The sequence below is a fragment of the Micromys minutus genome (genome assembly GCF_963924665.1).
Source record: "Micromys minutus genome assembly, chromosome: 29".
NCBI lineage: Eukaryota > Metazoa > Chordata > Mammalia > Rodentia > Muridae > Micromys > Micromys minutus.
The window spans coordinates 19080615-19108330 of NC_137964.1; the positions used below are offsets into that span (position 1 = coordinate 19080615).

The window sequence follows — 27716 nt, forward strand, 5'->3', positions numbered from 1 at the left end:
ATCCAAAAGAAGCCAGAAAATAAAGGAACGAAGACAGACAGTTGGGAATTAAGAAATAAGCACTCAGTGGCAGACTTCAGCCTAAGCAGATGAGTAAGGAACTAAACATCTCATCTAAAGTGAAGGGACTGTCAAACCATCATCCCATCACTTTAGACACACGGACAGATTCAAAGTCAAAGGATGAGTTAAACAGTATGTACGTGCTCTGCCGAATCAGACAAGGCCGGCCTCTAGGAAAGAACACTGGTGCCGGTGCTCCTCATAGAAGGTTATTTCTTCGACCACTGACTGCTGATCCTCTCAGAGATGCACACTCAAAATGCACGAAGCAGGCTGACAATGAAAGGAGAGAGGCTGCTGCCACAGCATTCTTCTCACAGCCTATAAATCAGCTAAGAACTATCCGACTGAGCAATATGGGAACAGTTACAGAACGTCATAACTGCACAACAGCTTTTCATAGGAACACGAGGCCATGTGCTGGCCACAAAGCAATTTCAAACATATCTGAAGAATTGAAACCATAGTGTGTGTGTTCTCTGACCACAGAACAAACACATCAAAAACCAGGATCCAAAGAAAACAAAATCCCCAAATACTTAAAAAAGCAATCTAGACTATCTCTCCCACACTAAGAATAGACCTACTTAACAATATATTCTTAAGATTTATTTTAATTTTCTCCCCCCAACCTCCCTCCCTCCCTCGATTCCTCCCTGCCCCTTTGTGTGTGTGTGTGTGTGTGTGTGTGTGTGTGTGTGTGTGTGTGTGTGAGTGAAATGCTTTCGGGTGCCTGCAGAAGCCAAAGAAAGTATCAGATCTTCTGGAGTTGGAAGTTGGAGGTAGGTGTGACCTGCAGGTCCTCTGCAAGAGCAAGCACTGTAACTATGAAGCCATCTGTGATGGTTGGTATATCCTTGGCCCAGGGTGTGGCATTATTACAAGGTGTTGGTGTTGGTGTAGCCTGTTGGAGTGGGTGTGTCACTGTGGGTATGGGCTTAAAGACCCTCATCCTAGCTGCCTGGAAGTCAGTATTCTGCTAGCAGCCTTCAGATGAAGATGTAGAACTCTCAGCTCCTCCTGCACCATGCCTGCCTGGATGCTGCCATGTTCCCGCCTTGAAGATAGTGGACTAAACTTCTGAACTTGTAAGCCAGCTCTAATTAAATGTTGTCCTTATAAGAGTTGCCTTGGTCATGGTGACTGTTCACAGCTGCAAAACCTTAAGGAAGACACCCTCTCTCCACCCTCTATTCAAGAGTTTTCCCATGGAGTTTGTGACACTAGGTGATTCTAGGGTGAATATCAAGACAACTAAGAATGCTGTGTACAGAAACAAACACAAGCAGGAGCAGCTTAGGCTGGGCATAGGCACCTGAACGTGCAGGTTCTAGAGCCTTCTAGGCTCTAGCGAGTACTGGTTTCAATGGCAGCAGTTCATTCTTTCTTTCTTCCCCTCCTTCCTGTCTTCCTTTCTTCTATAATGTATTAAAGTATGTGTGTTAATGTGTGTGCATATGTATGTGTGCAGGCATGCCATGGTGTGTGTATGGAGGTCAGAGAACAGCTTTCAGCAGTCAGTTTTCTCCTTCCACTGAGGTCCCATGGATAGAACTCAGGATGTTAGGCTGATGCAGCAGGTCCCAGAGCAGCTTCTTACTGCACAGTCCAGACCATTAACCCAACATCCCTCATTTACTGCAAGTTCCCTCCTGTCTTCTTCCATGGGCCCTGTACCCTGACCCCTGGTTTCCCACTGACTACTTCTTTTCTTGGTAGGGTCTACTGAGGTTCCCATGGTATACACCAGTCATAATCGGAACTGCTTTGCCTCCTCTTCCCTCTTTTCTTTTTTGTTTAAGAAACAGGGCCATTTATTTTTGTTTTGAGAGTTTCATACATGAGTACTGTGTTTATATCACGTCTACCCCTCCTCCCTCCATTCCAACTCAGTCCATGTCTTACCCTATTTCCTCTCAGATTCATAACCTCTTCAATTATTACTGTTATAGAGCTTCTCCTTTTTCCTTTATTTTTTTAATGTGGATGGATGTTTTACCTGCCATGTATATATGTGCACTACATACGCCTGGTGCCCAGAGAGGTCTGGGAGCTGCCATGTGTGTGCTTACACAATAGCAGCAAATGCTCTCCACCACTGAGTCACATGTACCTTTTCTTGAGTACACGTGGGCCCTTATTTTGTAGTTCAGGCTGGCCTGGAACTCCAGGGTCCATCAGTGTGGCTCATAATGGTCTTTAGGCTCTGCCTCCTATACCTGCCTTGGAACTTCTTTCCAGCTCTCTGACCAATCATACTGAATTTTTTAGTAGCACAAGGGATTGGATCCAGAGCCTCACACGTTTTAGCTAAGTGCTCTAGCAACAGTTACACCCAAGACTCCAACTCTCTAAGTTCAGCAACCAGGTCTTTAAACAGAATTGGGCTTGCCTGACCTGTGTACTCCAGCTCCTCTCTGCTCTCTGGCTTGCAGACTGCACATGTAGGACATCACAACTACACTCCTATTACCTCGTCTAGATTTCTTCTAGTCATGGAACAATTCCAGCCAGCCCCCACCTAGCAAGCTTCAGTCTGCATCTGGAACTTGAGGTTCTTTGGTGCACCCAAGTAGCAGTTAGGAACAATGAGCTTTGGCTCAGCAAAGGCCCACTCTGAAAAAGCCCATAGTGTTAGTCATCAGCAAATAGGATGTAATAAAAGTCTTAAAAGTAGATGAGCTTGACAAGAACACTACGGAACAGGAGATTTTAACCTGTGTCCACCAAAGTTCAATGTATGTATGTGCCTGTTTCTGAGATAGGAAAGAATCTATATTCTATTACTCTCTCAAAGAAGTCACTAGGTCTAAAAAGGCTAGGAAGCAATGGAAGAGGGAGAAACTGGAACGTGACCTGGGGAACATCGTTTATTAAAGTATGCCACAATCTGGGGATTAGAGCCTTGTGGAAGAGGGTATGGAATGTGTTAGCATCTCGTTTGCAGTTTACTGTGTGAGTCACGGCAACCGCAGCACACATGACTTTCATTTAGAATTGGACAATGCACTCCTAAGAGGTGCTGACTCAGACAGCACCACTTTTGGGCTCTGCACGCTCTATGAAAACCAACATTTTTAGGACTAGAGATATGGATGTCTACTTCCCAGTCAAATGGGATTTTTCTCCTACCCGCTTCCTTCCCACTTCCCACATTAGGTAAATACACAGTTTCTCCAGCCACCATCTTTTTTCTCTGGAGCCACACAACTCTGACACTTGGAGAGCTTTTCGTAGTATATGACTGTGATGCAAGCTCACAACTGCTGCTTACTGTCAGCATCTGAGTCACCACAGGCACGCGGAAAAAAATAAAAAGGTAAAGTTTTGAAGATGCACAGGATTTGGTCTGAAATACAACAGGTGCAGACCTGGGCAAGCTGAGTCTGACTCCCGGAACCCACATACAAGTGAAAGGAGAGGAACCTCTCCATAGAGTTATCTTCTGACTTCCACATGTGTGTCACAGCCTGCAGGCTAAACGTGAAACAACTCCAGGCACATTAGCATTGCATGCAATCTTATGAAAGGCTCCAACATGGAACTCATCTCTTCTTTCTCAACCGCCTGCCCCCGGTGTGCGTCATGAAGCCCTTTCAAAAAGCCACAGTGAGTAAAACATGTCCTCGAGTCTCCTGGTTCATACCACAGCATTTCTCCCAACCTCCACTCAGGGAAGCCAAGAATAACCTGGCCACGACTACTTGCACAAGTAAGACTCTAACCTCCTGGGAACCCCAAAATACTACTGACACATGTCTCTTGGCTTATGGAAATCCCTTCCATTCTGTGCACAGGAGAAAGCTGGTTATCAGCCCATTACAAAAAGCATCTCAGGGATTGCTAAGTGGGATGCTGGGCTGATGCTGATTTGATATTAAACAAATGGCAGTTCAAAACTTCAGTCAGTGTAACAAAACTTTTCAGAAACTTAAGGGGGGATTCGTAAAACACATAAACAGCTAATAAACCGGAAATGTTCACTTACATTAATCAGAGAAACATTAAAATTAACAGAACGCTAGAAGACATCTCCATCATGCTGGTTTTTCAGGTCTTTTGTATACATGCATGGGCACCAGCATATATCAAGCACCTGGTCTAATTTCACTTTTATTAATCTAACCTTAAAGAAAACCCAAAAATACAGAACCTGAGCTCAGTGTCCAGCATCTCTGCTACATAGTGAGTAAAAATTAAAGACCAATCTGAGCCAACCAGGTGACGTTGTCTGAATCCTCCCCAAACCCTGATCCCAAAAAAAGTTTTAAATTTTATGTTTATCTTAACCAATAAAAAAATTAAACAGAAATGCAGAATAATGATTTGAAATCAGATTTAACCATCAAGATATTTATTCAGATTAAGGTTTTAGCACAGTGTTTTATAAAGCTGTGATCCTATTTACTTGTTTTTATTGTATAATTGTTTTGCCTAAATGTAAGTGCACCACATACATACAGTGCTCTTGGAGCCAAAAAGGGCATCAGACAGTTGTAAGCTGTCATGTGGGTGCTGGGAACTAAATCCAGGTCCTCTCCAAGAACATCCAGTTCTCTTAGCTGCTGGGCAGTCTCTCCATGCCGCACTGTATTCGTTTTTATTATGCATGTGTGCTTACACTTGTTTGGGGAAGCGCATGAGCACATGTGTATGGTGGTGGACTTCGAGGCCAGCTTCTCTGTGGGTTGTGGGGACTGAACCCAGGACCTCCTATCTGAGCAGGGAGCCTTTCTGACTGAGCCATCTCTCCAGCCCACGTCTTTCAACAGAGGACTAGTATATATAATCATTCTTCTCATGGAGATACCGGCTAGCCCTCAAGAGGTCAAGAAACCACACCTCATCTAAACAAAGTCTTAAAGGCAAAGTGGTCCTTGCACTTAAGGAGAGGAAAAGAGAAACCAGAAGCAAGGTCACTAATAATTCTGTCGTTTGTGCAAACGTTTGAGCAAAGCATGCTGCTTGCTGTCCCACAGCTTCTGGGAAGAAGGGTTTTGCCGATGCTGCAGACTTCCGATGATAGAACATTCAGCAAGTTAGACAAGGGTAATTTAAGATAATTTTCAGGTCATAAAGAGCAAGAAACAAAACAAGACAAATCTACTCAAACCCAAAAAAACGTATCTGTCTTCCCTAGTTCTGTTGGAGGGGGTGGTCTCACTTACCCTTCTGGTGTTTTCAAGGATCTTGGGGTCAGGTTTTCCGTAGTTAGGGGGATTGGCGTATGGGTCGTATCCAAGCTTGGCTAGCATGGGCGCAATCACTGCCATGTCTTGTAAGACATCTGGGGGGATCTTCCCAACCCACTTCGATAGAGCCCCCACATTGACAGGTTTGATGACTTGGTCTGTTGATCTTTCCACTCTGAAAACAACACCATAAACAACTGTTTATTTAAAATATAAACAAACAAACAAAAAACAAACCAAAACATGTGGCATGCATAGAATCCCAGCACTCCAAAAGCAGAGGCAGGAAGATGGGAAGTTCTAGGTTATTACTGCTTACAGAGCAAGTTGGAGGTCATTCTGACTACATGAGACTGTCCTTAAAAAGAAAAAAAGAAGTGGGTACCCAGAGGGGGTTCCCCCTTCTCAGGGAAAGGGAGGGAGAAATACGGGGGGGGGGGTCTGAGTGACAGAGTACTTGGGAGGAAAGAGGGAACTAATATTAGGATGTAAAGTGAATTGTCCGAGCTGGTGAGATGCCTCGGTGGGTAAATGCATTGAAGTCTAGCTTGACGACCCACAATGGAAGAAGACAACTGACTCTCAAAACTTATCCTATGACAGTGCACATACACAAGTACACACACACAGTCTCTCCCATACACAGTCATGCTTACCACACATGCTCATGCTTACCACACACACACACACACACACACACACACACATACATACACACTCTCTAATTTAAAAATCATAATTGTCTGCATTATAAGTCAATTAGCATAGACGGTATGGGAACTAGATGTGCTGGCACAGCACATGGGAGACAGTAACAGGTGGATTTCTTCAAATTCAAAGCCAGCCTGGTTCACTCTGAACTCACCATATAGTTTAAAGTCCAGGGGCCTGGTCCCAAGCAAACAGAACAGACAGCATGGGCCAGCGGCATGGCTTACCTCTGTACTTTCACAGAGCCTATCAAGCAGAGTTCCATCCCCAGGACCAACATAGTAGAAAGGGGGAACTCACACTGGTTGTCCTCTGACATGTGCTCACCCACCCAAACTCACACGAGTGCACACTCGAGCACACACACACACACAAAGTTAAATGAATGGACAGCAGAAGGGAACATCTCCTTTAGTCTTAGAAAGCAGCCGACATGTTCTTAAAGTGTGCCAGGGCTTTTGGCTAGCATTCCGGCACCCTCCGTCTCCCCGGAACTGTCACTCATGATGGTCCAGCCTCTGTTCCCTTCTCAGCATCACTATGATAGCTGCTCAAGAAGTTTCTTGAGATGGAGCAGAAGCAGGTGGATTTCCATGAGTCTGAGGCTGACTAGGTCTAGTTCCAGGTCAGCCAAGGCTACACAGGGCTTTTCTCTTTAATTCACTAATGGATTCATTTATGTTGAGAGTTGCTAAAATAAAAGTTATTTGGTCATGATAGCTTAACAGCCTTTGAAATACAGTTGAATTCTTTTTATTGCTATTGTTTAAGATTTGAGCATCTGAGAGATATTACACCTTTTATCTAAAGCTTCCTTCCTTTAATTCTATTGACAATTGTGATTAAATCAAGTGACAAGCTTTTAAAGATTAAATTTTTAAATTATAGTTTTGTATTATGTGTATGGGTGTTTTCTTGCATATATGTCTACATATTACATGTGTGTCCGAAGAGAGCATTGGAGCCTCTGAAACTGGAGTTTCAAGTGGTTGTTACCTGTCATTTGAGTAACAGGAATTGAATCCAGGTCTTCTGCAAAAGCAGCAAGAATTCTTAACGCCTAAGCCTTCTCTCCACCCTTATTTGTGTGTGTGTGTGTGTGTGTGTGTGTGTGTGTGTGTGTGTGTGTGTATGTGTGTGTGTATGTGCACGCATGTGTGTGTGTAGGCACGAGTACCTGAGTGTAGATGCCTATAGAAGTCAGAGTTGTCAGATCCTGTTTTAGTCAGGGTCCTGTTGTGTGTTGTGCACATATTTGTGTGTGTGTGTTTGAATTTAAGTAAGTGTTAAAATAGTAACATCAGCCAATTCACATCTGAGAAGCTGAGAGCCAGGTAGTTTTATTTGGTTCTTGAGGATGAATGTCTCAGTAGCTGTCTCTAATTGGAGGATGACAACCAATACTCATTCTACAAGGAGAGCACCTCAGTAGTCCCAATCAAGTGCCAGAATCCTGGAAGCTTCCCGGAGGGCTGCTGGTCTATCCCACAGTGAAAGCTTGGATCCCTGGTTCTATTATCTAAGGGATCAGCAACAACAGAGCAAATTCACCCAGCAGCAAGAAAAGCTACTCAGGCCACACAAGCACAAGTCTCCCTCCTCACAAACTTTCTGTATCTGGGCTTTTATTAAAAGGTGCCACCTACAGTGGGTGGTGGGTCTTCCCACACCAATCAGAGCAACCAGGACAGTTCTTCAGGTGAGTCTAATCTGTGGCAAGATAACGTTAAAACCACACACAATTGATCCTGGAGTTACAGCTGGTTGTGAACAGCTAGGAGTCAAACTAAGGCCCCCTACAAAAGCAGGACTCCCCTCAACCACTGAACCACTGATTTACACACCTTCCCTGTTTTTTTGTTTGCTTTTGAGATAGGGTCTCAAGCAGCCAGTTGGGTGTCTGTGCTGGGTAGTTTTATGCCAACTTGACATAACTAAAATCATTTGAAGGAGGGAACCTCAATTAAGAACATGCCTCAGCTGTGGAGCAGATTCCTTCTATGAAAAACAGCAATCTGGAAGTGTAAGCCAAATGAATGAACCCTTTCCTCCCCAACTTGCTTTTGGTCATGGTATTTCATCACAGCAATAGAAACCTTAACAAACATAGTCTCAAACTCTCCATGTAGCAGACCCTGGCCTTTAACTCCTGATCCACCTCCAAAGTGCTGGGATTACAAGTGTCAGGCACAATGCCTCTCCCTTATGATTTATGTAACATTAGAGTATCTTCTTTAATGGTTGGAAACAATCCATTTGTAATCATCTCATATAGAACAATTGTTTACCACATTTAATTTCTTTGAAGTTAATCAACCTGTTTAAGCTCAATATTCATCTTGAAAAGTCGGTGATTGTCTCTGGAATGAAATTAATTTTAAAAATGCATTTTCATGATTGCTTTAAATAGTTTTAATCTTATTGTTTCTCCTCATCTGCTGAATAAAAAAAAAAATCTGGGGAAACCTGTTTCTGTGTTTTAGAAACAGTGAGCATTCCCTGTTTAGAGAACAGTTAACCCAAGAACAAGGGGCATAAGGTCCCCTTTAGTCAACGATCCACTCCCACGCATGTTGGCCACGCCTCAGTCTTTTTTCTTCCATGTTGGGTGAAAGCAGTTCTGGTGCAGTTTGTCTCTGGTTGTCTTAGTTTCTTCTCTGTGGAGCAACATCTTGCTGTGTGGCCAGCCAGAGCTGCATTCTTTATGAACAACAGATCTGATTTCATTTTTTTAATGGCCTAATGTGGTTGTAAAAACACTGCATCCCAGTTCCCTCACTAACACATGCTGCTTTGGCCCTCCAGCATGAGGTAAACAACCATGTGGTTAAACACTGCTTACAATTACGATGAGCATTTTCTGGACTTCAAGAGTAACATAAGGGGCCAAGGACTTAAATGCCAACTAAAAGTCTATATGCTAACTGGCTTAGTTTTCTTTCTGTCACTGTGATAAAATCCCAAGACCAAAAGTAACTAGGGGAGGAAAGAATTTAGTGGGCTTATACAGCCCATCTGAGGGAAGTCAGGCAGGAACCTGGAGGAGGCATGAACTGAAGCAGAGACCACAAAGGCCACTCTTTCCGGAATGCTCTCTCCATGGCTTGCTCTGCTTGCTTTCTTACACAGCTAAGAACTATCTGCACAGAGGAGGTTTTCTCTATTTTTAAAGACTTACTCGTTTTCATTCTGTATGTGTGTTACTGTTTTGCCAGCATGCATGCATGCATACCATATGCATTCGGTGCCTGTAGAAATCAGAAAGTATTAGATTCCTTAAGACTGGATTTACAGCACTATGTGGATGTTCTCCATAAGAACAGCAAACGCTCTTAACTGTTAAGTCTTCTCCACAGAGCCCCTAAAAAAGCATTTTCCCAACTGAAGTTCCCTCTTCCCAAATGACTGGCTTGTGTCAAGCTCACAAAAACAAAACACAAAACAAAACAAGACCTCAACTATCCAGCACAAAAACCAACAGACTCATAATTAGATTTGGGCTTATGTTTGGGGTTTTTTCTTTGTTTGATTGCATTTTGTTTTGCTGTTGTTTGAGACAGTGTCTTACTGTGTAACCGTCTGTCCTGGAATTCACTATGTAGACTAAGGTGGCCTTGAAATTACAGAGCTCTACCTACCTCTGGCTTGTTTTTAATTTAAAAATCAATTACTCAGAGTTTGGGAGATAGCTCCATCCATAAAGTGTTTGCCTTGCAAGTATGGAGAGCTGAGTTTGATCCTCAGAACTTTTGTAAAAATGTGCGTGCTTAATAGAATCCTAGTGCTGGGAAGGTGGAGACAACAAATCCCTGGGGCTCAGGAACCGGACAGCTTGGCTTAACAGAGAACTTCAGACCAAAGGGAGACCCAGTGTCAAAAGAATCAGGGTGGAACGTACTGGAGAGACATCCAAGGTTGACTTCTAGCCCCTGCAAGCATACACACATGTGCACCAACATCAGCACTTAGGTGTACCCCACACTCATGAACACACACAGTTTGTAGTCTGTGTTGCTTAGTATATCTTCTTCAAAACGGACCCTACAATGTCTGTGTGTCTTTTTTGTTTCGTATAGCACTGAAGTCTGTGTTTGTCAGACTGGTTGTGATGGTTCCTCATATGCCTCAGTCCACAGAGCTCTGTGTGTATTTGGAGCACAGTATTCAGCCAGTTGGTTTCTAACTGCCTTTGCCTCTGTCTCCTGCTTCTGTGGAGCCTTGAGATCAACCAAAATCTTCCCCATAATGCACCCATGTCCAGGACCAAGGCTATCTGCACTTGCAGAAACATGTCAGAGTTCTTGTATGTTTTCAGGGTTTCTGGTGTCTGTCCACAATGCTATCTACTGACTCAGGCAGCATGGCAAAACCTCTGTAAATGCTTTTGATGGCAGCTTCAGGGATAAACTAGTTCTAGGGCAGGAGGAATAAAGAGACTTTTAAACTGGCTTTCCAGGCAACTACAAAAAGAGGAAAACAAACAAACAAAAAATGGTAATAATGCAGGCTGTCAGTTCAGTCCCCCTGATTCAAGAATGATGAACAGGCCTAGGGTATTAAAACACAACCAATACCAACTTCAATACTACAACCCAATCAATACCCCTGAACTTCAGATAGGTTAAAAATAAGTATCCCCAAGATGGTTTTAATAAAGTTTTATTGTACACACATGAGTGTTTCTGCCCACAAGTATATCTATGCACCGCAGGCATGCAGTACCCACTCAGGCTAGAGGAGAATGTCAGGATCTCTGTACAAAGTTACAAACTGTTATCAGAGGCTTGGAGTGTTGCGAACCTAACCCAGGTCCTCTGCAAGAGCAGTAAGTGCTCCTAACCACTGAGTCATCTCTCGAGCCCTAAACATCTCTTGATGTTTAGAGCTTGTGACTAATTTCTAGATTTCTCAAAAACTTGATTCTTATAGGTTTGGTTGTTTTTATGTGAGTTGTATATGTGTATACATGTTGCTCTTATGGAAAAGAGAATTCCACAGTTCTTTCCTGCACCTTTATTTTCTGATGTCACCATAAAAGAGCCAAATATTTTATTTTTAATTACTATTTGCTTATTTAATGTGTGTGTGTGTTATGTGGTGTACATGTGTGGTTTGTGTGGTGTATATGTGTGGATTGCGCACGTGCATGGGCACACATGTGTATGTGTGTGTTTGTGTGTGTGTGTTGCACACGAGATCAGAGGATAACTTGTCATTTTCTTCTATCATATGGGTCTTGGGATCAAGCTCAAACTCAGGTCATTGGTCTTGAAGGCAAGACTGACAAGCCACGGAGTCATCTCACCCACCCAGGAAAACACTTTCAAAGTAAGTTTTTTATTACAATCACTTTTTAGAGGTGAACATGGAATAGTAAGTACGGATGTAAGAGGACTTTCGAGGATTAGTTCTCTCTTCCACCGTATGAGTACCAGGATCAAGCTCACATCATCGGGTTCGGCAGAAAGCACCCTTATCTGTTGTGCTAAATCAATGATCTCAGCAAACATTTTAAGATTAATTTTATTTCATGTATATAAATGTCTTGCCTGCATGCATGTAAGTGCACCATATGTGTGCCTGATGTGTACAGAGGCTAGAAGAAGGCTCTGGATCCCCTGGAGTTGGAATTACATACTGTTGTACCTCAGAGTGCTGGGACTCCAACCTAGGTCCTCTGCAAGAACAGCTAGTGCTCTTAACTGGTGCGCCATCCCTCCCATCTCTTATTTAAGATTTACAGATATTTCTTTGTGTTATTATATGTGTGTACCTGGGTGTATGTACATGCATACGTTTGCAATTGTCAGTGGATACAAAAGAAGGCATCAGAACCCCTGAGACTAGAATTACACCTACTTGTGATCCACTCAATGTGGGTACTGGGCCCTGAACTTGGGTTCTCTACAGGAGCAGCAAGTGTTCTCTAACCACGGAACTTTCACTTCGGTCCCCAGCAAAGCACTTAAAACCACTTGAACACGCCCCTTCCCTCCAGTCCTGTTAGATCAGCGCATCAAACACTTCCTGCCAACGCACGATGTTGTAAAGCTATGAGAGAACTATGACAAGTTCTATGACAACTGATACTGAATTCCGAATGAACCTGCAGCAGAGCTGTGACCAACATCAGTATCCAAGCCACCTGAGTGGAGAAGACTAGCCTCGGGCTTTCTTCAGCCTCGGCATACTAGGAATACACAGTGAAAAGTAACACAACTGTGTTATACAGAGACAGCAGAAAACTGAGCACTCACAACAGCACAGTTCCCATGACAAAAGCCAGAATGTATTAACACATTACAGAAGGAAGAGGGGATGGGACTGCTGGCGCATGCCTGAAATCTCAGTTGAGAAAGGAGAAGTAGGAAGATGAGAAATTCAAGACCATGTGCTGGCTATTCTTGGTGTCAACTGGAATGAACTACAATCCAGAAAAGGAGGGCACACTGCTGAGAAATCTTTTACTTGGTTTGAAATGGACAGATCCACTTTTAGTCTAGACCTTTGAGGCGGGAGGACACATGGCTTTGGTCAGGATCTTGAGGTGGGAAGGCATGCCTTTGATCTGGGCCATTCCTTCTGCTGGGAGTGGAACTAAGGATGCAGAAGGAGGCCTTGCTCTTTGCCTGCCCTGACCTTGCTAGCACAGCCATTCTGTCACTGGCACTGGAGTCTATTTCTTTGGGACTCCAGCATGTCCTGAAGACTAGCTGAGACAAGCAGCCTTGGACAACTATTAGATTCTAGGACTTTCCATTCACAGCCAGCCACTGTTGAATTAGCCTGGGCTACATGCCAACAAATCCCCTTTATGTATATATAGATTCATTCTATGAGTTCTGTTGCTTCTAGAGAACCCTGACTGATACAACTATATAGAGAGTTCAAGGCCAGTCTGAGCTACATGTCCCACCATGAAGGTGGATTTGGTGGACACTAAGAAAAACCAGAGCAGAAAGACCCAAGGAAGGGAGAATGGCTGGAGCTTTCAGGACAGAGACAAAGGTGAACAGGGATTCTAGAGCTGTGATAAGGGGGAAGAAACGTGGAAAACAATGTGGAAGTGGCACAGACCCTGCTCCTACCGTCCAGGTGGGAGGAATCTATGCAGGAGACAGCCTTCAGGAAGGCCTTGATCATAGAAACATAAAGTAAGCATCTTCTGACTCACCAAACAAATCATACCCACAAAATCCCAACCACACATTCAAACTGGCCAAGTAACTTAACTGAATTCGCTCGATATTTATAGAGTATTTATAGAAAGTACAAATATAACCGAGACCCAAAATAGTAATGTTGACAATGTCCAGCACATAAATGAGCAGAAAAGTGTTATTAATAATGAGGAAAATAATCACACAAAAGTGACCTAGATTTAGAATCAAGAAACACATTTAAAGGCTATTCCACAGATTTTTTTTTTTTTAAGCTAGGTGGATAACATCACATCCACACAGCCTAGAATAGAGAGCAGCGAATGAATGTATGCTTGTGTGTGTCTTCTTACTCAGTCCAGGACCCCAGCTCATAAAACAGAGCTGCCCACATTCAGGGTGGGTCTGCCCACCTCAGTTCCAATTAAGAAAGCCCCTACAGACCTGTCCACAGGAAAATGTAACCTCAACAGAATCTCTCTCAGATTTCCCTTCCCAGGCGACTCTACTTTGTGTCAACTTGACAAATGAAATGAATCATCCCAGGGGGTAACTAAACAATGCAGCTCCCCAGGAGCACAGCTTGGCAGCTTCTAACCAAGCTGATCGTATTTTTATGATCCAACAGCCATGTTCCTTGGTGTTTATGCAAATGAGATAAAAACTTACACCCACACAAAAATCTGCATAAATGTTTATAGCAGCTTTATTCATAACTGCTGAGTCTCTAGCTTCTTGGATGAATAATAATGAATGATGAACACATGAAACTGTGATACATATAGACAACAGGATATTATCAACACCTTAGTCCAGGAACAGAAGGAGAAAATGTAAGTGCAATTACTAAGTTGAATATGCCAATCTGAAGATGCTACATACTTATGGTTCCAACTCTATGCAGTCTAGAAAAAGCAAAACATTGCCTAGAGTACAGAAAAACCAACCAACCACACAAACAAACAAAACGATGTTCAGGGCCATGGGAGCACTGTTAGGACAGCGAAAGTACTCTGCACTCTGGGAATACTCTGCAGAAACGGCTCTGCGTTTAAGAAAGCTGTTGAAACTCCAGTTCTTAGTTGCAGGATCTGAGTTCATATCCCAGTACCCGTGCTTCACAGCTCACCACTGCCCATAACTCTACCTCTAGGAGATCTGAAGCCCACATCGGGCTTCCACAGCTACACGTATCAAATGTCCCTCTAACTGATAGGCACTATAATTACCTTAAACATTACCTCTTTAAATTCTACTTTGGGAATATAAGAATCTAATTGGGTTTTTTGTTTGTTTGGTTTTCAAGACAGAGTTTCTCTGTGTAACAGGTCTGGCTGTCCTGGGACTCACTTTGTAGACCAGGCTGGCCTCAAACTCACAGAGATTCACCTGCCTCTGCCTCCTAGTGCTGAGATTTTCTCCTCCTCTTCCTCCTCCTCCTCTACTTTTTTTTTTTTTTCTCGCTAACTGGGTTTATATCAATAGATAACTAGCATTAGAGCCTCCAAGCCAACACACACACATAAGGAATGAAATACAGTCAGCCTTCGATGTTAGGAGGACGTACTTACTGATACTCCTCAAATAACAAAATCTGTACACACTAAAGACCCAGACTAAATGACACAGCAAGCATTTCCACAGAACACATTCAGGTCCTTTCATATACAACACTAATACAATTTAACGCATGCTCATACCCCCCCTTCATTCAGTGCAGGACCCCACTTGTAAAACGGAGCTGCCTGCTCCATTTATGTACTATACATTTATATTACACAGTTCAAAGAACAATAACAAGACAGGGTCTGTGTGTTTAGTTTAATTTTTTCTAAATACTTTTGGTCTGTGGTTCACTGAATCCATGTGTACAGAATCCTCCCAGGACACAAGGTGGTGCACAGAAGGACCAGGAATTCATGATCTTGCCCAGTGAGCTACTGAGACCCTGCATTAAAACCATTTTAAAACCACTTAGTCTTTTATCTTGAAAGGGCAATAAATTAACAATGGCAACTGGAGCTGTAACTTCCTCTGAGTCAGCAACCTATATGAGGATTAATGTACATAAGCAATAACTGAAAGTCAGGTAGGTATAAGCATACAGCGATTCCTTTAAATCATCTACATGAAAAATCAGTATTTACCATATAATTCAGGACCGTGACAGGTGAGTCTACAGCTGAACCACCCATGTACAAACCATAGACACTGAGAAAGAAAAAAGGAAAAGAAACAAGAAGCTTCCTTAATGGAAGCAAGCTGGCACAAAAGGACGGGCCATGGCTTTTCTTTTTTTTTTTTTTCCTAATGAAGCAAAGTTGGAGTTTTATTAAGAAAAATATTCTAATATGCTGGTCATGGTAGTGAATGCCTTTAATTCCAGGACTCGAGAGGCAGAGACAGGCAGATCTCTGTGAGTTTGAGGTCAGCCTAGTCTTCATAGCAAGTTCTAGGACAGCCAGGGTTATAAAAAAAAAAAAAAAAGTGTCTTGAGAAATAAAGTAAAATAAAAAATTAACACAGGGTTAAGCATAATTAAAGGACAAAGAAGAGCACTCAGAAAGACCCACACAAAGAGTATAGGTGTGAGGAGCTCTAAGGGAGCTGATTAAACTGGGGGAATATACATGAATAGAAGTGAAGTTTTAAGTATAGCCAATTTACTTTCCTGAATTTAATAGCAACTTCCATTTGCACTGCAGAAAAAAAAATTGGGTTATCGGTGTCAGGACAGCTATAGCATTCAGAAGAAAGGAAGCAGGCACTGACATTTCACAAAATACCAAAGTCATTGTATTATGCACACTGAATCTAATAAACTTCTTATATAAACTAGGTGCCCAAATTTTGTAGCCTTTTATAAAAGCACAGTGTATCCTTCACAGAACTCAAGAAGCAAGGCATGGGGCACAAGCCCTTGGAAAAATACAGGAGTCCAGCAAGGCAAGCTCTGGACATCTTTCTGTGGCTTACCAATCTCTTCCCTGAAAGAGATAACAATGTGCTTGTCCTCTACATAACGCTTTCTAAAGTTAGCCTGGGGGTGTGACTCAGTAAGGGCTTGCCTAGCATACAAGAAGCCCTGAGGTCTATCCCCAGCACTGCACAAACTGGGCCTGGTGTGTACACCAGATGGTGGGGTAAGAGGACCGAAGTTCAAAGTCATCCTCAGCTAATAAATTATTCTATCGCTAGCCTGGTAGCTTTGAGATACTGTGTGTGTGTGTGTGTGTGTGTGTGTGTGTGTGTGTAACTAAATGCTTCAAACCCACTAAATGCATGCACACATGGTAGATGTACTTCCTGATATAAACTACAAAAAAAGCCAATTCTTCTAATTTGCAAATGTACCTAGAGATCCGAAGTCACTGAATCCTAATGAGGACATGGAAGTCCAGATCAATGAGCAAAGCCTTCACTGCATAGAAATTGGGTCTAGAGTGATCAGACAAACACAAATTACACACACACACACACACACACACACACACACACACACACGAGTAAATGGAAATACAGGGAATATACTGGTAGTGAAAGAACAAAAGAAACCAATGAAAAACAAGCACAAACACAGGCTTGTGTTTATCTTTTCTTTTTTTCTTTTTATTTTCTTTTTTGAGACAAGGTTTCTCTGTGTGGCCCTGACTAGCATGCAACATTTCATAGACCTGGTTGGTCTTGAACTCACAGAAGTTTGTTTCTACCTCCCAAGTGCTGGCAAGATCCACCATAAGTGGCATAGGTCCATATCTTTATCAGCTGAATACAGGGTTCAAGAAACGGGGGTGGGGGGGAGTTCCGGGGGAGAGAAAGACAGGCAGACAGACAGACAAGAGTATGTTTACTCACTTTGACAGAGAAACACCCCCAGCTTTGCCGATCATTTCTTCATGGTGCAAAACCGAATGGTTCCATGGAATATGCAGGAACTTTAAGAGCGTTCTCATCCACCGTTCAGGGTGTAGGACAAGCTGTTCATAGTGAACCAACATGCATTTCTTATAACCGACCTCCATACACTGGTTGTACATGGTTTCTATGGCCCGGTTCCACTTGGTCAGACAGTCCCGGTAGCTGTTCAGGTCAAATCCAGCTATTGTAACTTTCCGAGAAATCATTGAATGTACTGACGCGCGGCCATCTCGGACCATCAGGAGAAATTTGGCATTGGGGAATAACCTAGCAAGGTAGGTCAAGGATTTCAGGGCAAAAGGATCTTTGTTACATAAATAAGGTGCCGGCTCTCCATGTTTAACAATGACCTCCAGAAGGAAGGCTTGCATGGCAGAATCCAGCACTTCATCTGTGACACCAGCCTCATCCAGGCGGATCTTCTCTTTACTGGACCGAGACCACATCTGCTTCAGGGCCAGGATTCGAGGGATGACCCTGGTTTCCTCACCACAGCGGATGTCAGGATGTGCATCCAGCATAGCCCTCATGAGAGTGGTTCCGCTCCGAGGCACACCTCCGATGAATATTAAAGGCATATCTTTGTGATAGGTGAATGTTTTGTTGGCTTTGATGTCCAGACCAGTTCTCACAGTTGCCTTGGGGTTTTCCAGTCTGGCTGGCTGGCTACGTTCCTCTATTCGGTGATGGCACTCCATGGCGTGCTGGCCCAGGTAAAACACTGTCACCGAACTAATCACCAGACACGCCAAGAGTAAATTCTGCTTCAGCTTTCCAACCATCTTGATGTGGTTATCTTCTTGTTAAACATATATTTTGCTCAAAATTATTGTCAAGAAATGTTCAGGCCATGGAGATTCTACTGCGGAAAGATGATCAGCATCTGGTGGAAAACAAAGATCGCCATCACATTACAACTGTCTGTGAACCAGTCATCAATGGTTATAGCCAAAAAGCAACGGAAGCAATCTGGACGCTCTACTGTCCTAAGAATAGAAAAGCCACAAATGTGAGCAAAAACAAGCCAGTCAAGCACAGTGGTGTGGGCCTATAACCCAGCTACTCAGGAGGCTGAGGTGAGCGGACTGCATTGTAAGTACCTCCGAGGCCAGCCTGGGCAATTTCATGAGATCCTGTCCCAAAATAAACGATGCTAGGAATACCGCTTAATGGCAGAGTGCTTGCCTAGCAGGAAGACCCAGGTTCAACCTCTAGAAAAAAAAAAAACCACCCCTAAACAAACAAACAAACAAAACTGTTTATAATCAGAAATAGCTTTTTTTTTTAGTTAAGAAATCTGAAGCTATGTATCTGACTCACAATGGAAAATAATTTTTAACAGCAAGTTTAGCAAACATTTAATACATTACAACATTAATGTTAGAGTCTAATCCAATGCTGATCACTTGTATTTAAACTGCAATGCCCGCCCCCATCACTAGCTGTGTATTCTATAACAGAGATAAATTACTTCCCTAGAGCCCAGAGAATAACTCATATGTGCCTAACTGTCCTCTGGAGTTTAATTTGCAGCTCTGCAATCACGGAACCATTTCCTTAAAATCAATCTCCTAGTTGTCCCACGTCCCCCCCTCTGTGTGATGTGTCTCCTAAGTGTATCCTGTCCTATGTTCCCCTCTCTGTGTGTGATCTTGCTGACTCTGTTTCCCAGCAGAATGCTAACTAGAACAGTAAAGAAGTTTACATACATTCTGACAGGCTGGAGAGGTGGCTCAGCACCTCAGCACGTGCTGCTCTTGCAACGGACCTGGGTCCAATTCCCAGCACCCACATGGTGGCTAATAATCATCTGTAACTCCAGTTCCAGGGAATCTGATGCTCTCAGGCACACATGTGTGTGTGTCTGTGTGTGTGTCTCTCTCTCTGTGTGTGTGTGTGTATCTGTGTGTGTGTATACATACAGACAAAACATCCATACGCATAAAATAAGAATAAAAGTCAGGACTTTCAGCTCTGGCCTAGTGACAATGCAGACAATCTCCCACCTCCCAAAACCACTATTATAAAGCTTGATTAATAAGTGGGTATTTCAGTGCTCTGGAATCAGTCAGAGGAATAGAACAACCTAAGAACCTTTACAACCAACAACTGTAGAAGCCAGTCAGAACATCACAGGTCTGTAATTCAGTCATCTCCCGACTCAGCAGACACCATGCGCAGGACGGTACTGACAGCACTGGTAACTTCTGCTCTCAAGTGGCAGGGAGCTTGCTGAATGTGAGGTAAACAAGGCACATGCTCAAGCGCATTGTCAAGCTCCACAAGAAAGTAAGCTACTCCAGCAGGCTGAAGCCGCCGCAGTCCTGCCTGGGCGACTCAGGCACTAAGGGGTCAGTCCAGGAGAAGCTTGTATGGTTCCGATTATAATCCCAGTGCAGAATGCTGGGCATTTGGCACTAGCATGGGCTGTACTTTGAGCTCTAGAGGTCAGGCTGGACTATAGCTGCCATACAACTATCTAAAAAGTCCTAACTACACACAGAGATACAGTATATCCACACAGGCAAGCATACAGAGACAGAGAACAGACTGCAGAAGCAAGGGTTTAACTGCCCACAGCAATGTGGGACTTTCCAAAGCACATAAAAACTTTTCTGACTGTCAGAGTTGCACAACTATAAAATCTAATAAAACCACTGAATCCTACACTAACAATGGGGGAGGATTATGGCATACAAATCACACCTCAACACAGCTGTTTTCTAAATATGAATACATAACTGAAAAATATCTTAATAGTCTCAATGAGCTACACCACCAACGGAGAGCTGGGTTTTGTTTATTCACATATTAATCTATTTGATGTATCTGAGCACATGCTATTCTGACAGGCACTGCACAGAACTTCAGTCAAGAATCCTGAAGAATAGGTTGAGATTAAAAGATTGCCTTAATAAAAAAAGACTACAAAGAAGCAGCATCAATTTAAGATAATTGGTAGCAATACAGCATTAAAATGTCTTAATACACAATGGTATCCATTATATGGAAGACACACTTAAGATGCCATCCCAGGACTCAATTGAAAAGGGAGTGTGTGGGAAGAAGAAACAATGGTGAAAAGACATCCAACAAAAAGCACAATTAGATCCAAGCTTAGGACAGTAACATTCTGGTTGATGAAATTAGAAGTACATTGTAAGGGGGGGAGGGACTTTCCCAAACTAGACCGGGCAGGGCAATCTATAAATCTGGGGGCCGGGGACAGTCTATAGAAGTTGAGGGTCTGTTTCACCCAGATGACAGTGGACAGGGGACATAGCTTGACATTTTAACATGCAGGAAATAAGTCAGCAGGGCAGCTAATAAAAATACAAAGAACCAATGGGCTAAATAACTACCTGGCAGCATTAGATGCCTCAACTAGAGTGACAGACAGTGGTGAGCCACCTGAGACGGGCGCTAGGCACCAAACCTGAGTCATTTGGAAGGGCAACAGCAAATACTCTTAGCCATAATCTAGTCTCTAATTCAGTATTCTAAATAGAAGCCAATCTGGTCCCACCTCCCCCTCTGTCTCTCTCTGTGTCTCTCTCTCTCTCTCTGTGCGTGTGTATGTCAGATATATAGGAATGTAAAGATCAGAAGTCAGCCTTGAGTGTACTCCTCAGAAACACCACCAACCTCTTGAGACAGGGATTCCCACTGGCCTTGAACTCACCATTTACCCATGCTGGCAAGCAGAGGAGCCCTTAGGCCAGGCCGGTCTCCACCTTTCCAGCACTAGGATTAAAAGCATGCAGCACCACACTTGGTTCTGGGGATCAAATTCCCATCCTGTGCTGGCTAGGCAAGCACATTACTAAAGCCATTCCTCAAACCATCTTCCTTTTAAAGTGGCAGTTGGGCTAAGATGTGAAGACTGAGTAGGAGTTAGGCAGTGTCAAGTGAAGGGCGTGCCAAGCACAGGAGCCCATATTAAGAAGGCGTTCGAAAGCTGTCAATAAGTTGAGAAAAGGCCAATGTAGTTACAAGGCAGGGAACAAGAGCAGAAATGAGATGAAGCCAGTCAGGGCCGGACTACAAATCTTGTAGGGCAAGCTAGGGGTGGGAATTGTGTGACATAATTAAATGGAACAGACTTAAAACATTTTAAGCGAGGAGTCACTTGATCAAATTTAGGTTTGTAAAAATTTCATTCTAGCCAAAACAACCTTAACAGAGAATAAAGCTGGAGGACTCACACTTTGCTGTTTCAGAACTATAAAGATATCAGAATGGTGTTAACCTAAAATGACTAATGGACAGATTGTCCTAAAGATGGAAGTTCAGTGAGCAGAGTACTTTAAAAAACTAGTACCACATTTCCACCCTCAAAATCCATGTTGTGGGGTAGGGAGGGAGCTAAGAAGGTAAAGGCCTTGAAGCCAGAGTAGAAGCAGAACCGACTTCCAATGTCTTCTTTGACCTCCAGACACTTGTTTACATATACACAGGCGCACATGGCACATTTTAAAAGCAGGGCATATGCAAGCACAAATGCTATGTGCTTTTGTGTGCAATCCCAGCACAGGGAGGTGAAGACAAGTCACTTGCCTAACCTACTTGTAGAATAAAAGGTGGATGGCACCAGAGGAATGAAACTGGAGGGAGTTGTAAGGCCTCCCTACACATGCATGCCCACATGTGCACTGCACAGACAAAAATTGGGAAATTGCTTGCCTATCACGCATGACATACTGGGTTCCGTGCCTAGTACCACATAAATCCAGCATGGTGGCACACGCCTATAATCCCTGCACTTAGGAGGTGAAGACAGGAGGACCGAGAGTTGAAGGCCAGCCTTGGCTATGTGACACTCCATTTTAAACAATAACAACAACAGGGAAAAGGTCAGTCTTTCTATATGTAAGTTTTGTTTCTTCTTTTTAAAAGATTGCTATTACTAATTAATTGTATTGTGTGTGTACATGCATGCAGGCGCTGGTGGAGTCCAGAGGAGGGTGCTGGATCCTCTGGAGCTAGAGTTATAGGCAGCTGTGAGCAGTGGGCACAAGAGAATGTGCTCTTGACTACCGAGCCATCTCTGCAGCTTCAGTCTTTCTCTTTTAAATGAGGGAAAATAGGAGGGAAAGCACAATGCCTCTCATAGAAATGAGAGGGTGGATCTAGGTCAGGAGGCCACGCCCCTAAATAGTCCAACTGCTACACAATGCCTCTGATCAAACAGCGCTCAGTGCCATGGGTTCAGGGGCAATGAGTGAAGTGAAGGATGAATTTTACTGATACCAACAGGAAAATGATCCTAAGGAAAAGGCTTTCATCTTGTCTAATTTACAAACTCTTCAGTGAAAATTTCAAAATAATTGAAATCTGGACAAAGCATACACAATTAACTCAGTGAGACAGAGCAGAGTTTTTAGGGACTTGAATAATGGTTGCTTTCTCTTCAGATTGTCACAGGAGTGGTTTTCTAACATTCTATTTGTTTTAGAGCAAGCTACAGGAGAGCTGAGAAGTAAAACAATAACAGTTCTTCTGAACTAGCAAGGCTTTTTGATTAAAACGTACACTGTTCATATTTTAAATTACATTTAACTTGTTAACTTTTGACAACTGTCAGGATTCAATAGCTGACAGATGACTGAATGTCTTTTAAAATTACCTTAGCATTACGGTGAAAGTCAGCTAAAGGATGTGGCTCAGTGGCTGTGTTTGTCTAGCACACACAAGGCCTTGCTTCCATCCCCAGCACTCAGTTGTAAATCAAAAACAAATAACTAGCTGCCCCTCTGAAATAGAAAATAAAAGGTATACCCCTAACAAAAATTAACAGGATGCACTCACTGGGCATGGCGGCAAGTGTCTTTAATCCCAGCACTTGGGAGGTAGAGGCAAGTGAATCTCTAAACTGGGGGTCAGCCTGGTCTACTGAGAGTTCCAGGACAGCAGACTACACAAAGAAACCCTGTCTTGAAAAAAAAAAAGATTAACAGGGTGGGCATGCCTACTATCCCAGTGTTTAGAAGGCCCAGCAGGAAGATGAGGAATTCAAAGCCACCCTTAGCTTTAAAGCTATCCCTAGCTACATTTTGGAGTCTGGGGCCAACCTGAGCTGGAGACTACAGCTCAAAAAGAAAATGTTATTTCATTACCAATTTCCCACTGAAACATCTCAACTCTAGTTCTGAGCATGCTGGCATGTGTCAGTAGATCCTCCAATGTACTCTCAGAACACAGATCTTTCTGACCCTACCTGTGACTTCTGCACCTCTAGCCAATCGGATGTCCCTAGTTAAGGACAGAAGGACTGCCTGGGCATGCTGACCAGCTAAAAATTAAAGAGGGGGTCTTTGGCTTCGCCTTCCTATCTTCTCACTTTCCATTGGCTTACAAAGACCGACTCCCTCTCTGGATGGTTCTCAAATTGGAAGTTCACAGATCCATATTGCGTCCCTGCTAAAAGGGGCTTCTGGGTCGGCCCACTTCACAGGCTGAGGTTCAAGCAGTATATTACCCTCAGCACTTCTCCAAGTCTCACCAATTCTTCCAATGTCCCTTTGCAGTTTATCTTACAGACTGTATTTATCCCAAAAGATGTGCAATCCCTAAAGCCCATAGGCTCTGTCTGCACTGTGTATCTACCACAGCAGGCTTAGCAGGGGGCCGACTCTCACTGTGTGCCGCACCTCCAGAAAGCTTCTGAAGTAAGCCATTAGGCAGTTTCTGGATAAGGGACGGTGTTAAACCTGAGGGCTCTACTTACATCTTGCTGTGGTTCTTTTCAAACCCTTGGCAAACAGCCCTTTGAGAAGAAAGCACCAGGATATGGTTCAAAGGACAAAGCGCTTGCCAGGCAACTGTGAGAACCAGAGTCTGGGTCCCTAGAATCCACATAAAAAAAGCTGGGCAGGCTTGGTAGCTGCCTGTGATTGCAGCACTTGGGAAACAGAAAGGGATTCCCCAGGGCAAAGTGGCCAGCTAAGACCAGCCAAAACAGCGAGTTTCTGGTTCAGTGAGAGACCTTGTCTCAGTAAAGTAGGCAAAGACTGAGAAAGACACAGAGAGTCCAACCATCTACACTCATATCTGCATGAACACACATGCCAACACGAAACACACACAGATGCAAAGACGGCAAAGACACACATACAGAGAGAGACAGAGACAAAGAGACACAGAGAGAGACAGAGACAGAGCTCAGAAAGGAAAAAAAGACATGGTAGGGGCTGGAGAGATGGCTCAGTGGTTAAGAGCACTGACTGCTCTTCCTGACGACCTGAGTTTGATTCCTAGCACCCACATCAGGTAGCTCACAACTGCCTGTAACCCCAGCTCAAGGAGATCTCACACCTCTGACTTCCGTAGACATCTGCATTCATATGCACATACCCCCATTCACATCATTAAAATAATAATAATATTTTTTAAAAAGACATGGAGGTACAAGGGCTTGGTGGGAAGAAGGGTTCAGCAGAGAAGGAGCTAAGAGGGTGCTGGGAGGGACAGATGAAAGAGATACAAAGATACCAATGAAACCAGGAAAGGCTAGAGAAGTCAAACAGGAAAAAAAGCACAGTATATGCTGACCTGACCATGTCCCTTACCCATGCTGCCACTGCATTCGTGCAAGTGTGCATAGACATCTGTGTGACACGGGCACAGACCCCTCTTCCCAGCACCTGAAATGCTCCGTCACATCTTTTCAAAGTAAGCAGTAGCGGTGTGTTCTCACCTGGGGCCTATGCGGAGGTACGCTCAAGAGCACAGAGCCCTAGAATGTTTCACTTTATTTTTAGCCTTAAGAGAAAGAGAAAGAAGTGAGGCGGTGTAAAACACAGCTTGCAACGCTATGAACAGAACGGTTCCACTGCCCCATTGTCTCCACAGGTGACAGCGGTGACTTAGAAAGAGCAGAGAGCTTTTGGGCTTGGAAAGTCACAATCTCCCCACCCCTACCCCCTTCTTCCCCTTTCATTGCCTGTGTAGAGTCAGAGAGCAAATAAAGGGCTTCGAGTGCTAGGCAAGCATCTTACCTTCACTCCCCCAAATCTCTGCACATTTTACAAAGTAATTCCACTTCTTAGAAACAGCACTGAGCTGGAGAAATGGCCCAGATGTTAAGAGCACTGGCTGCTCCTCCAGAGCAACTGGGTTTGGTTTCCAGCACTTACATGATGGCTCACAACTGTTTGTAAATTCAGTTCTGGGGATCCAACTCCTCTTCTCACCTCTGTGGACACTGCATGCTTGTGATACACAGAGAAACAGGCAAACCACCCACACGTATAAAATAAATAGTAAAAACATTTGTCAAATGTGGTGGCACACACCTTCAATCACAGCACTCAGGAGGCCAGCAGGTGGACCTCTGTGAGTTCAAGGCCAGCCTGATCTACAGAGCAGGACAGTCAGGGCTACCTAGTGAGATCCTGTCTCAAATAAATAAGTAAGTAAGTAATAAAAAATGAAAACAGTAAGGACTGGCCATGATGCTTGCTGCTAACCTGATGACCTAAATTTAATTCCTCAAACTCGCATTAAAATGAAAGAGAAGCAATTCCTGCGAGTTGTCTAACATCTACATGCATGCCATGGTACCAGCCCATCATCCACCTCTCCTATATCCACACACACGATAGACAAATAAAACGAAAATGCCACAATGCTGGTCCTGGTATGGATTCTGTAGCTGTTTTATTGACTGGGAGGAAAGGCTGGTGGGGCTGGGGAGATGGTTAAGCAATTAAGAACACTGACTGCTCCTCTGGAAGACAAATCCTAGGTTCAAATCCTAGAGCATGGCATCTCACAACTGCTGCTACTGCATTCCAGGGGATCTGATACCGTCCGGCTTCAGTGGGCACCAGACACTCATGTGATACATACAAGCAAGCAAAACACCCATAAGTATGACATAAACACTTCAACACAACTCCTGAACCTAAGGCTCAAAGAGAAGTGCAGATGAAGGGGAGGGACACTGTAAGAACACAACAGGAAGGTGCTGTGAGAGTTCCTCTCCTAGACACTAGAGAGAAGCCACACCCACGAATTCCCACCAACTTGGCTGCCTGACCATGATGTGAACAAGGATGACATCTGCAGAGAGGCTAATGTGGATGGATGTATGCTCAGGAGGCCTCAACCCTAGACCATGAACTCCAAGGAGACCTGACTGGCAACAATGAAGAAATGAAGAATAGGCAGACAGACAGACACAAACAAAAGCTGGGATTGTATGGTCTGGGCTTTCTGATTGAGAAACTGTAGCGCCCTGGAGGCTCAGCATATTTGTTCTATTGAGTTTGGCCAGGGGAGAGAGATTACAGCATCCAGCTGAACAAGGAAGCAGAGTTATTACACACAGATAGCCAAGAAGACAGAGTTTGTGGCTTATAGCTGGGTCATGGGGCAAGGTTTAGCTAACCTTAGTAGAAGCAGTCTCTGTAGGGGAGCAGTCTTCAGGCTGTGAATGAATATTTGAGGAAAGAATTTCCTGCATATACTATCAACATCCCTACGTGGACTACAGGAAGGCTTTGACATTTCCAGTGGGTCCTGGATTGTACCCGTGTCAACAACATATACCCACACGGGACTTCACTGGCTCATGGATTCCTCTGGTCCCTGTAACAGACAACTAAGGAACACTGAGAGCAGGAGAAAGTCTGCTCCACTGAAGAATATACCAATTGGTTATCCAATACCAAATGCTCAATCCTGAAAACATATACATAGGAGTAACATTACATGGCTCGAGTGGGTTGTGTTTTTATATTAAGAAATTTATATGCATATATACATATATATGTAACAACAATTAAAAAGAGACAAAGAGATGGCTCAACAGTTAAGAGCACTGAATGTTCTTCCAGAAGACCAGGGTTCAATTCCCAGCACCCACAAAGTATCCCATAATGGTCTGTAACTCCAAGATGTGACACCTTCACACACACAGGCAAAACAAAATGTACATAAAATAAAAGTAAATTAAAAAGAAAAAGAGACCATGAATTTGAATGAGACATGAAAAGATATGGAGGGAGGAAAAAAAGGAGGAATGATACAATTAGATTATAATCTCAAAGAATAAGACAAAAATAAGTCTCAAAAAATTGTAATAAGAAAACAGTCAACAAACACAGGTACATGTTGGTGGTTAGTTAGCCCATGCTAAGACTCACTTGCACACACAGACCCAGTTATATGCACTCACGGGCAGAGCTCAGACATCCTGCTATTACAACCAGGAAAGTAGCCACATTCCAGGTCCAAAAAGATGCTTAGAAAATGTGTCAGGTCAAGATTAAAAAAAAAAGAACCAAGCCCCTAAGCCTTTTCTTTCCTTTGCTAACTAACCATCAGCTCCCACGGTTAATCATGAACTCCCCACTATTCAGTGTAGCAAAGCCACTGGCATCCTGCCAGCCAACAGCCATTCTGTGGTAGCTTCTGCATTCCCTTCTAGCTCCTAGGCATAAAGAAAACTCACTGTAGTTCATGACTGGTTTCACCAATGCATGTGTCCAGCAGTTAACCTCAAACAACTCTGCCATTCAGCAGCAACTTCAAATCCTACCCAGTGAGCACACTTTTACAAGCCCTGCACCATGTCAGAGCAGGCAGAACGCATGGCCAGAACACTTTGGGGGCTGGCTGTAGACCCAAAGACAAAGAGCAAAGAACAAGAATAGAATGGAACCGCATA

At 43.5% G+C, this 27716-nt stretch overlaps 1 protein-coding gene across 1 annotated transcript in view; it reads right to left on the minus strand.

Annotated features, from left to right (window-relative positions):
• TPST1 (tyrosylprotein sulfotransferase 1) overlaps window positions 1-27716 on the minus strand; it is a 54421-nt gene that overhangs the window by 15793 nt on the left and 10912 nt on the right. The window contains exons 2-3 of the mRNA XM_080940874.1: window positions 16982-17927; window positions 5232-5430 (exon numbers count right to left, since the gene is read on the minus strand). Of these exons, the coding sequence (XP_080797000.1) occupies window positions 5232-5430; window positions 16982-17826 (1044 nt within the window). The 5' untranslated portion in view covers window positions 17827-17927. The remainder of the gene's footprint in view (window positions 1-5231; window positions 5431-16981; window positions 17928-27716) is intronic.